This window comes from Pantherophis guttatus, chromosome 3, assembly GCF_059756535.1.
Source record: "Pantherophis guttatus breed Tessera chromosome 3, ASM5975653v1, whole genome shotgun sequence".
Classification (NCBI taxonomy): domain Eukaryota; kingdom Metazoa; phylum Chordata; class Lepidosauria; order Squamata; family Colubridae; genus Pantherophis; species Pantherophis guttatus.
Window position 1 is genome coordinate 132,812,475 of NC_142065.1, and position 12,606 is coordinate 132,825,080.

The 12,606-nt window shown below is 36.2% G+C and overlaps 1 protein-coding gene across 8 annotated transcripts in view; it reads right to left on the reverse strand.

Moving 5' to 3' along the window:
• The window catches only part of CDH18 (cadherin 18), a 656,995-nt gene that overhangs the window by 130,281 nt on the left and 514,108 nt on the right, over positions 1-12,606 (reverse strand). For all 8 annotated transcript variants that reach the window (XM_087890242.1, XM_087890248.1, XM_087890243.1 and 5 more), the window contains one exon: positions 355-649. In XM_087890242.1, coding sequence (XP_087746368.1) covers positions 355-649 — 295 coding nt within the window. The remainder of the gene's footprint in view (positions 1-354; positions 650-12,606) is intronic.

A 12,606-nucleotide genomic window follows, 5' to 3' on the forward strand; every position in this document is an offset into this window, starting at 1 on the left:
GCCAGACTGCAACCTATGTTCCTTTTCAATCAAAGTCAGAAACTAAGGAAAATATTAAAAGTTAAAGGTGGGGTAATGCTATTTTCCAGCATTCTGATGAGGTCTGAAAAGAATTACCTCCTTAAATGTTATTATGCAGCTATAAAAATATATATACTACAGCCTTATCAGAAAAAAACAGCCAGAAATTCTAGTGAAGAAGAAAAGGAGCTATTCATGCTTTTTTTCAAATTCACTGGTGATTAAAATAATCTAAGGCACATGCTCTAATGTCTCAAGAAAACAAACCAAGCCCCCCCCTACTAAATGTCAAATCAACGGTATATCAATGCTATTTCTGATTCTTCTTCTTACCCATATCAGACATCTCTGGCACAGTAACGATATATGGTCCATCTGTAAATTTGGGTGCATTGTCATTGATATCTTGCACTTTGATAATAAACTCAGATTCAGGCTCAAGTGGCTTGTTTGTCCATCTATCAATAGCTTGGGCGTGTAGCACATAATGTGTCTTCTTTTCTCGATCTAGGCTTTTGGTTGAGTGGATGTCTCCGGTCGTGTCATCAATAATAAAGATAGTCCCAGCCCCTTCACCGGTAAGAATGTATTTGACTGATCCATCACCTTTGTCGGAATTGGAGTGCAGCTGTAAAACACAGATATACATGTAATGAAATATTCATTCTGCTATAACCTTGTCCAAAGTAGTGCAAAAATATGTGTATTTATGCCATATGCATGACCGCTTAATGGAAAAGATAATCTTTTGTTTGCTTGTTTTAAATAGAATGAAACCAAATCAGCCAATATAATCCCTTAATTAATCACAATCCGAAATACAGTGGAAACAGGCTGCTTGGCAGGACTAATTATTACTTCCAACGTGGGGAGAAAGGATAAAATAAAACAAGGGAGCAAAGCAACACATTTCTATATTATATTTAAAATGTCTACCCTCTCCACAGAAAAAGAACCAGAAAGCCCTTGGGAAATGTTTCATTATTTCAAAAAAAGTTGCTTTAAAGCATTTAAAATATTCTAAATATTTAAATATTTTTAATAATAATAGAATAGTAATAATATTCTAAAGAATCAGTTTCTTATCAGAGATAATCAGAGATAAGAAACAGTGTCCTAATTCATTGCTTTTTCAACTAAATTCAAGCAGCTTGCTTAATAGAGCATTTAAACATTCTAATATTTAAATAAATATATTCTAAATATTCTAATATTTAAACACACTATTAAGCAAGCTGCTTGAAATTAGTTGAAAAAGCAATGAATTAGGACACTGTTTCTTATCTTAATCAAGATATACGATTTGAAGAATCAGTAAACTGTAAATCTCTGTCCGTATCTGTTTAAATAAACAGTTCCAATACATTGAGAAGGCTTAACAAATGAGGTATTTTATAATGTAAGGTAACAGCATGCAGCTTCAAGCTCATTCTCCTAAACAAAATTGATTTCTTTCCCTTAGCTAAACTTGGAACATAGCAATGCCTTACAACAATTATCTTTTATCAAGCACCTCTTTAGTAAGCTTATTACCGTAGTACAGTGAAGAACTTGTATTGTTTCCCTGGCCCAGAGGTGGTATTCAGCCAATTCGGATAGGTTCAGGCGAACTAGTAGAGGAAATCATGGGCGGGCCCAGGCAGGCCCACCCTTCCTCGATCCCCTCCCCCTCCCCGGCTCTTAGGCACGTTTAGGCACTCATCTCTTCCACATGGTCAATTCCACAAGGTCAATTTTAGAACTGCCAGGGGAAAGATATAAGACAGGCTATCAAACTTGCGGCCTGTGTGCCAGATGTATCATGTGCAGTCCACACCCAACCTGGCTCCGCAAAGGCAAAAAAGTCACGATATGTCACGTGACATAATCAAGTTTGACACATGTGATGTAAGATGTAAGAGCATGAAGATAATTAGGCACTCAAATTGACCAAGAGCCATGATGGTGCAGTGGTTAGAATACAGTACAGTAGGATACTTCTGCTGACTGCCAGCTGTCAGCAGTTCAAGTCTCACAAGCTCAAGGTTGACTCAGACTTCCATCCTTCCAAGATGAGTAAACTGAGGACCCAGATTGTTGGGGGCAATATGCTGACTCTGTAAACCGCTTAGAAAGGGCTGTAAAAGCACTGTGAAGCGATATATAAGTCTAAGTGCTATTGCTATTCTGCTGGTTCCCTAGTTACAGTAATTTCAGAGTGGATTAAATTAAATTAAATTAAATTTTCTATATCCAGAATTTGAATTCTATCCTGGTCTGTTCTTAGGCCGAGATCCACAGTGACTTGGAACAATACCCATACTTCAGCAATTTATCCATTATCCTACACATATTAATGGACTAATAATTGGTCATATGCTGGAAGAGTGTAATCCTGTGGGCAAGGTATTAGTTACATCAAGCAACAATTGAAAACTTTGTTACTTAATAATTTCATTCTGCAGGTAGACTTATAAAGCTGAAATTATGGGAAGGTTAGGAAAATTCATGTCAAGTTAGCAGTATGGCCCTGTAGGTGCCCTTCATGCAGCATATGTGAGTAGGAGGCTAAATTGAAGTTGAATAGTCATAAGGAAGGATTTTATTTTACGTAATATAGATAAGTCAGGCAAGTTACATTTTATCATACTTAATAAAGTTTGCACTTCCAAGAAGTGAAAAATAAAGATGTCATGAAAGACGTAAGCCATACCATAGCTTGCATATATTCGTATTTATTTTCAGTATAACCCTATACCAGTGGTGGGTTGCCTCCAGTTTGCACCAGTTCTATAGAACAAGTAGTAAAACTGGCGGGAGGCTCCGCCCACTGACCCCGACATCATCAGAACGCTTCTGCGCATGCGCAGAAGAGCACGCACACGGCCCCATTGCGAACCGGTAGTAAAGGTAAGTAGAACCCACCCCTACCCTATACATGTCTATTCTCATTTAGTTCAGGTGGAGGTACTCCTAGATAAATGTGCACATGACTGCATCTTTAACTGACTGAGCTATATACTGAAATTTTCCAAGGAGCTGCTGCAGAAATCCTGTATAGTTTTATTTAAAGGTCAGCTGAAAATAATGGTATAGGTAACATGAGAATTCACATGTATTTTTTATAGTTCAGCTGAAGTAAAGTACCTGAGGCACCTCTGTCCTTTTCTTTGATAAAATATTGCCATAGCAAATTATGATTTTTGTTTTTGAATTTGTAGATGCAAAAATTTAACTCTGAAAAGGAACTGATTTTGTTTTATTATGGGTGGTCGCACACTCAGCCAGATTTGGCATTTTTGTCCAACTACTGAGTCGTTCCCAAGAACCTGGGATAGGCAGATGTTATTGGGGGACACAGAGCTGAAATTTTTCAGCAGACAATTCTTAATGATCTGGAAAATCACTTAATGACCAAAACCGAGAATGCCAGGATTATAGTCATTGAGCAAAGCAGTTTCGTTGCATTTTGCTTAATGACCATTTTGCTAAACAGTTGAGATTCTCATCCCAATTATAGTAAGTCAAAAAGTGTCCATCTATCAAAAATAACAACATAAATATTACCAATTAATCAATAACAACTGTCAGTGTCAATTACCAGGGTTTCTTTAAAAAAACACACACACATCAGGCTAAGGTTCATTAATGGCTAAATTTTAAAATAAAAATTTAAAATTATTTTCATTACAGTGATGGTTAGTTAATTGTAATTATTTCTAAATATATAAATATCTGGCTTCTCGAAATTCCAATTGTGATCAGATTTGGAGGCATCAGATTTGGGAATACGTTGTATACCATGAGCATAAAATATTACTAAATACTAAATAAGTGTTGATTATTAAAGTGCCACAACTTGGTATATTGTTAGTTTAAGATACTCCTTTTACATTTGACTAGGACTAATCAGCACAAACCTGTTTTAATGTATCAGAAATGGGGTGCCTAAATTTCTGCTGTTATTTCATAAGTGCAGAGGAGGTAGAATGTGTTACATAAAATTGCATACCAAGGTCAATAGATATATAGCAACACAGTAAGTTAAATCCAGGGCATAGCTATCAAGCATCAAAAATATCTGCGAGGTTATCTCATCTTCTTTATGTAGATGATCTGAAACTATCATCTGGATTCACAGTTCAACACTCTCAGTATATAAAGCCATGGAATGGAATTTGAACTGGACATTTGTGTGCCCTTTACATGAACATGGTTAAAATAATGAAAACTAAAAGACTCAAAGTATCTATGGAAACAATATCCAGAGTCTGGATGAAGAAGACCACTATACTGTATATAGTTTGGCATCCTTCAAGTTGACAACTTTCATTAGATCATTCATTCCTTCAAAACAGGGGGTCTCCAAACGTGGCATGTTTAAGACATGTGGACTTCAACCCCGAGAATGTAGTGAGGAATTCTGGGGGTTGAAGTCCACAAGTCTTAGAGTTGCCAAGTTTGGAAACCCCTGATTTGAAACATTTAGATAGCTTCCTATCTTTTAACAAGCTCTGGGCAGCTACCAATCAAACATCAACATCAAGCACACCAAAATCAAGAAACTTAGTAATGAATACATAATGAAAATGAAGATCTTAAAGTCCAAACTCAATGGAGGAAGTACCATCAACACAATTAACATCTGAGCAATTGCAGTTATTAGATACAGAGCTGGAATAGTGGACTGAACTCAAGCAGAACTAAAAGTCTTGGATAGGAAGATGTGAAAAAAAAAGTGTTGGGAGAGTATCTGAAGGACAGTGAAGAAGGTATACTGAAATTAGTACACCATGGAGACTTACTGAATACCAAAAAGTTTAAAGTAGGCTGTAAGAAAAACAAAGTGAAGAATAGCAAAGAGGCAAAGCAACGCAAAGTATTATATAGGCAGTATATAAAGGAACTAGGAGGCCAAGACAATGACAACAAGACTTGGCAATGGCTAAGAGCTGGAAAGCTGAAGAAAGAATAAGGGGGATAATTCTGGCTGCACAAGTCCAGGCCTTAAGAACAAATGTTTATAAATCCTAAACTGAGAAGCAATAGACACCATATATCATGTCTGCAAAGAAGCTGAAGAAACAGTGGATCGCCAAATTAGCTGCTGCAAGATCACACAAACTGATTACAAATAATGGCATGACAAAGTAGCAACAATGGTGTAGTAAAATATCTACAGGAAATGACAGCAAAATAGAAGACAAGGAACTGGAGAAAATCACAAAATGTAAAGACCCATAAAAAAGAAAAACAAACATGGCAAAAGAAATGATAATACCAGTACTAACAGGCGCAATATTGGGTGCAATCCTAAAACATCTGGAGCACCAATTGAACACCATTGGTATTGACAAAATCATCAGTCAATTGAGAAAGGCAGCTTTAGTTGGAACAGCTTAGATTCTTATATAATTTTACCATCATGAAACAATGATATTTGCCTATCCTACTGAACAACGCAAATAAACAAGCTAAATACAGTCCAAATATGTAGTTTAGTATGCAACCAGACAGAATAATATACAGTAGAACTTCTGGTCACAACCATAATTCATTCCATAACTTTGGTCTCAATCCAATTTGGTTGTGACTTGAACCTAATTTTGGAAATTCGGCGCTTACAAAAAAAAAATTGGCTGTGGAAATAAAAATTGTGAATTTTTTGGTCAGAATCCGATTTGGTCATGGTCAGAAGCGTTTGTGACCAGAGCTTTTACTGTAATTAGAATTTATAGCAGCAGATGGGCTGCTATAAATATTGAATAAACAAACAAACAAACAAACAAACAAACAAATAATCCAATGTACTTCTTGTATATCATAATCAATTATTTACAAGGTCCTTTCCGTTACCATAGTGTATAATATTCTCTGAGTTTAAACTGCTGCACTTTTGTATGAGATCAGTATGAAGTATGATCACTATAAATGTTGTGGTTAGAACTGGGGAATCATATATGAATTAATGGCTTTTATCTGACATGCTCTTGGAAAGAGAATTTTTAAACAGCTTAATTGCAAAAACTTTTGATAAGGATAAAGTAGTCCAGATAAGGAAAAGGGGCTAGGGAATTTGATCTATTATTTTATGTCTCAAATGTAGTGCATACAATAAAGTTTTAAAACAATAAAATCCTAAAAGACAGTACTCTAGAGAAACTTATATAATCTACACATATTATCAAGCCCCTTTACACAATTTGCAAGAATGTTATATATTCTCACAGAATAATTAGTCATTAGCCAGGTTTACCACAAGGAAAAAAAAAGGAGTTAATTATAGAATCTTGGAAACTGGAAATGAGTAGTTTGTTTCTTGTTTATTAGTGAAGACAATAAGATGGGCCTCTTTGATGCCTTTGATCCTCTTTGTAATGGTCTCTTGACTTGGATTGAAGTGGCTACTCATTTTGAAAATAAGGAACAGTCATCTGTTCTTGTTTTGCAGGATTTTGGAAGTACCTATTACCTTTTCAAGGATCAGAGAATTCGATTACATCAATCCTCTATGCTATCTACATAATAATAGTAATGATGTTAGTATTAGCCCATAATCTTTTAAAACAATAGGAATTTTTAATATGTAAAAGTTTTTGTATCTTCTACATAACCACTTTAAGAATTAACTATTTGTATTTATCAACCCTTTATTCATCACTATGACAAAGTATTACTTCTGAATGAGATTCCAAAGTAGCATGCAATCTGTTCTATTGACGTGTCTGTTCTTGTTCACATTGAAAGCAGTTTACAATGTTGTCTGATGAGACATTCCCATTAGAAAAAAATAAAAAGAGGAAAAATCTGTCTCAATTCCACCCAAGCATAGTATCTGCCCAATGTACTTTCGTATCCAAACCTATAGTTTTGGAACTATAGATAGTCCTCACTTAATTACTACCCTGTTTGGCTGCTTTTCAGTTATGATGGTGATGAAAAAAATACCTGTATCACCTTTATGATTCTTGTGCTTACAACTGTTGCAGTGTTTCTGCAGTCACATGATCAATTCACAGGCACTTCACAATTGCTGAGTGTTTAAAAGCATTGCAGTGTCCTGTGGTCACTATGCCCATTTGTGGGCTTCACAGCAGAGTCAATGGAGAAATAAAATCCATTGTAAAATTGCAAGTTGCAGTTATATAATGTCTCATTTAATGGACACTTAAGGCCTATGGCAGAAATGAGGTCATGAGCCCTTGTGGTCATAAGATGTCTCACTTAATTATCACATCACTTAATGATGAAGTTGTCAATTCCAATTGTGTACATTAAGGAAGGATTACCTGTACTTAATTCAAGAAATCGAACAGTGAAGTTCTACATACGTATACTGGGAGTAAATTCCATTTAACTACATGAAGTTCTTCCTCTTCACAACATCACGGAAGAACACAGTAGGAAAGGGATTGATACAACTGAGATTCATCCCTGTATTAATCTAGGAATCCAAATGAAAAGATCCCAAATGTCTAGCATGGATACATGCAATAAAAGGAGAGAATGACCACAATCTGGATATTTTGTTCCACTTCTTAACTACCTGTACTCTTAGAATATACTGTTTTTATCAATTGGAATCTGTCTTTCTGTAATTCATTGCCATGTATTCAGTAACAAAAGGAAATAGGCCTTTCCTTTATGCACTACGTTTTGCTTCTTCCTAAATTCCATATTTACTTCCCATGCTGTAGTATAACTAAAGTATAATGTGTATTTATTAAAATAAACAGGTTTGTAGAAACCTTGGACAAATACAACTGTAGTGGTCAAAAAGAACTAAAAATACTGCTTTCAAAATTTAAACAAAGAAAACAGCCAGGATAATTTCTTTTATCAGTTACACGTACTTCCATTTTTGACATATCAAATAATTGTTTTGCTCCATAATGATTTATGATGCCTCTTTAGTCTTTAGCTATTCCTTTACTATCTGACTTTTCTAGAAAAGAGAATGAAATATAAAAGGGATTTTGTTTTTATTTTGCAGAATGTTTGAGGTCTGCCCCCCTTTGACTCAATTAGTTGTCTCCCTCCCTCCTCTCTTATTAGGGGGTTCTTAAATAGCAATAGTACTTAGAGTTATATACCCCTTCATGTTGCTTTACAGTCAATATGAAGTGGTATATAGGTCTATTGCTATCTAAGTGGTTTACAGAGTCAGCCATATTGTCCCCAACAATCTGGGTCCTCATTTTATCAGCCTCGGTGGGATGGAAGGTTGAGTCAACTTTGAGCCGGTCAGGATTGAATTGCTGGCAGTCGGCAGAATTAGCCTGCAATACTGCATTTTAACCATCACACCACCATGGCTCCATGTAATAAAACATGATAAATCTTTTATAACCTAGACTACTATTAGTTTGTATCCCATAGCAATTACCTTATGAAGCATGTTTCCAAATCCACTATAGCAGTCAACCAATGTGTAAAGGTTCAGTGCACAAGTGAACAGACAGAATAACTCAGATGAAGAAAAAAATTAGATTCATGTCTTATTCAAAATGTATTCAAAGTATAAAGAGCAGAGATTGACTGATTGACTGATTATGTGCTGTCAAGTTGGTATTGACTCTTTATGAGAAGACAGCTAGATTTTCTCCATTAAAATCTGATCCTAATCTGGTCCTTCAAGTCTTCCATGTACTGATCACCATTGCAACTAAGTCCATTCACCATGAGAATACACTACAACACTAAATATATAAAAGGTGGCAAAAAATCCCAATATGAACTGCCCATATAAGCATATTCAGCCAGTAAGCAGGTATTGAGCAGTGGAGAGTGAAGTTGGAACTAACAAGCTTTCTCAAAGAGCAGAGACACTGAACATGAGAAAGATGTGGCTTGCTCCATCTCTTTTCCATCATTGCAAGCACCTTCCTCTCCCACTCACAATCTGTCTTCTGATTTGCACCACTTCTAAGTTCTGTGTGCAGAGCACTAAGTTCCAGGAATCTTAACTGATATAGGAAGCTTTTTGTGTTATTATTTTTTTTTCCAAATTCTATCTCATAAAACAGGAGATAAGAAGCATTTTGAATAGAATCAGATAATTTTGAACTATGCAGGATCAATAAAATAAAACAAATAAAAATGAATTATTCATCCTGTTGGAATTACACACTCTACATCTATGCCTACTTAATAAACTCATCATCACTCTATATGTATGCCCTTCCTTCCTTCTTTGAATTGTTTTTATTGTTTCATTTGTTAAAACATTCGTGTAGCCTCCTGTGTTCCTTAGGATGCAAATACACAAAAAAAATAAAAGCATTAGTCTTTTCTTTCTGACTCTGAGCAAGTCATATCCATGACATATGGACATATTGCCCCTGCACCTGAAGATTCCATTATAGTCATGAAGCACCTAAAATAAAAACAGATGCATTGATTAATATGCACTCTGCTGCATCATTTGAAAGCCAAATGTTTAAATTCGCAGAAGATGAGGTTTCTTTTCATTTCTTCCTGCACTCACTTCACATGGAATATATGAATTAATAGCTATCAAAGGAAGGAAAACACCACCAATTGTTATGCTTCTACTATTATGTAGAGAAGATAATTTCTAATTTCATCAGAACCCATCTGGAACAAAGAGACATAGTTAAAAGTGCAAACAGCAATGCTGCCATTCAATTCCACAAGGCTTTAAATATTAATGTAAACAGGTTAATCTGGCAAAATCCAGATTAGTTTTGCAAGACTAAGTTGCATCAGAGCAATTAAATCCCACAGTCTGCATTGTGACTAATATGTGTGTTGATGTCCCTGCGGAAAGAGCCAGCACATCATGCTAAAAGGAGGAAAGCTGAACTGAAAACTGAGTGGGAAAAAGATAAGAATGAATACATAAAAAACCAGGGAAGGGAAAAACTCTGGGGCAATTATTATATGGCCTTGGGAAGGAAACAAAATTGGAAACAGTTTTAATACAAGCCTCCAGCTGAAAGCAGCCTACCAGACAAATAAGATGGTGCCCAAGCAAAACACACAATTTGTGAATAACTAAACTAAAAACATTCCATCAATTAATCTCACAAATGAAAGCAAATATATGTGTCCCAGGATAATATTGCAGGATCCAGTCTGGGGTGGTCACCGAGACCAGAGCTTTAGTTTTCTGAACTTTGTGTTGGACCCCATCCTCAGGGAACATCTCTGTACCAGAATGTGTTCTGCTAAGAATGTGTTCTGATAGAGAAAAGTTCCTTGAAAATGGGCTCTAGCACGAATTCGAAAGCTCAGAAAACTAAAGCTCTGGTCTCAATGACCAACCCAGATTGGCTCAATTAATCTCCTTCTTTGTAGGCCTGTGCAAAATGACATAGATTTTCCTTTGTTGGAGTGATATTAGCGATGGAGGTGACTGAGTAGAATCAGATCATTTTGAACTATGCAGGATGAATAAAATAAAACAAATAAATGTCATGAATTTATGAAGAGGCCAGATGATTTGCCTCAAGAAAGGGATTCATGGAATCTCAAATCTCTTAAGCCTAGTGTTATGGCAGAAGGCTCATCTCAGCCATTCACTTCAAAGCTGGCTGAAATACTAGTAGGCTATGTGGCTTCAGAAATAACCACCCCATTCATTACAGATGCCCTGCTTGGGATATTGAATATTTTCATCAGGCAGCTGCCAAAGCAGCCCAGCCTAGAAGCACTATAGCCAGCAATAGAGGAGAAAGTTTCTCTTAATCATCTCCCATAGTGCGTCCCAAAGAAGATATCTTGGTTCTTATATGCTGGTTACATTCTCTCTGTGGAAGTAAGCCCAGGAGAAAACAGACCGCTTCTTAACAAAGACTCTGTCTGAGTTGCTCATCAGATTGAAGTTGAGGAGTCAAGTATCATAGCCTTTTGGGTATCACTGATTTATCTCAATTGCTTGCCTGTGGTTGAGATAAGGCAGGCAGTGTGAGAAAGTATCACATTGTCTATGGAGATTCTCAGTCATCCAGGCCATAGCTGTCCCAAAGGTGCTTTTTCAAGAGGCAACTGGACTTTCTGGTTTTTCTTTGAAGACGTTTCACTTCTCATCCAAGAAGCTTCTTGACTGAGAATCTCCACCTTCAGGACTATCACAGCCTAGACAACTTCTTGAAAGAAGGGGCTTTGTGCTGCCTTCTCTTGCAATGTTCAAAGCAGGCTGAGAGAGATTCTGAAGCAGTTGAAAGCATAACAAAGCAAAGGGGTTTTTTTAGAAGGAAAGGGACCATATTGCTCTGCAAATGTATTCGAAGTAAGACACCTGTTCAAAACTTTGCACAGCCCTATTATTTTACCCCCAAGGGGATAAACATCTGTTGGAGTGAAGCAACCATAGGACATAGTTTTATGACAAATGAGATCATTGATCCATTTAATTCATTATTACCTTGCAGCAATTTTTAAGGTTTTCAGATAGGACAATTTTCTAAGTGTTCCAGGGAATAAACTTGGGACCTTCTGCGTGCAAAACTGAGAAATTGTTAAATCATTTATTTGGCAGACTGCCATCAATGTACAGAGGGTCCATTCTCAGAAGTTCATAAATCATTTCATTTAAATATAACTTCAATCTTGTTTGCTTCCCCTTTTTTCCATTGTCCTATATTTTCCCTTTGGTATTCTACATGATTTTTCACATCTTTAATAAGCATTCAAAGCAAAAATAATAAACCTAAAAAGTTGTGCCTGAACAAAAATCACATCATTCCTCAAGCAGCCTGCTTTTGTTTAATCTATTAATCAGACTACAGGAAAATCATCCAATGTGTAATCTTGAAACCCATCCAACTTCCCAAACAGCTTCTAATCCCACTCACCTAACAAGCAGAAATCCTAGGGTTACTACAAGACTTTGATCTCATGCCATATGGCAGTCTAAGATGATTCATTGTGGCTTTATACTCAACAAAAGAGGGGATTAGCTTTAAATGACAAGGATTCAGGGAGAGAAATTCAGGCCAACTTCAATTTCTGGCTATCTAGCATGTCTCCTGGTGAGAAACTGCATCAGCATTTCAAAATGCAGATACAGAAGAAAATTAAGACTAGATAAACTCCTGAATGAAATTGTAAGAATATACTTGCCTCTGGCTAACCACTGTAGAGATCAAATTGTATAGATCCCTGTACAAATCAGACTCATTTCTTGACAATGTACAGTAAAGATAGCATATAATTGTTTAAAAATGCTAATGTTCTGAAACAGCAGCTGAAAGTCATGAGATAAAAAAAATAAAATTAGTAATTAGAGAATCCAGCCTGATACTGTTAAACTGCACAAGACACCAGGGTTCTAGGCTAGCCCTCTCTTTCAGTGGTGTTCCTTAACATAGTTTGCATCATTGATAATCTACTAAGAGATTTGAGTTGGAACGCTGTACCTACTATCTTGCATATGAAGTTCTTATAGCTTCTCTCCATGGAAAAAAGGACATCTGAAGATGGAAAATGGTACATGTTGAGTTTGTATTGTCTTACTTCTAATAACACTTGTTTTTTTGTTCTTGTCTTCTCTTTGCCAATACAACACAACATTTCTTTTCTCATGTCCATGAAGCTGTATGACTTGAAGGGGGACTGCAAATGGTATTTGGAGACTGTGCA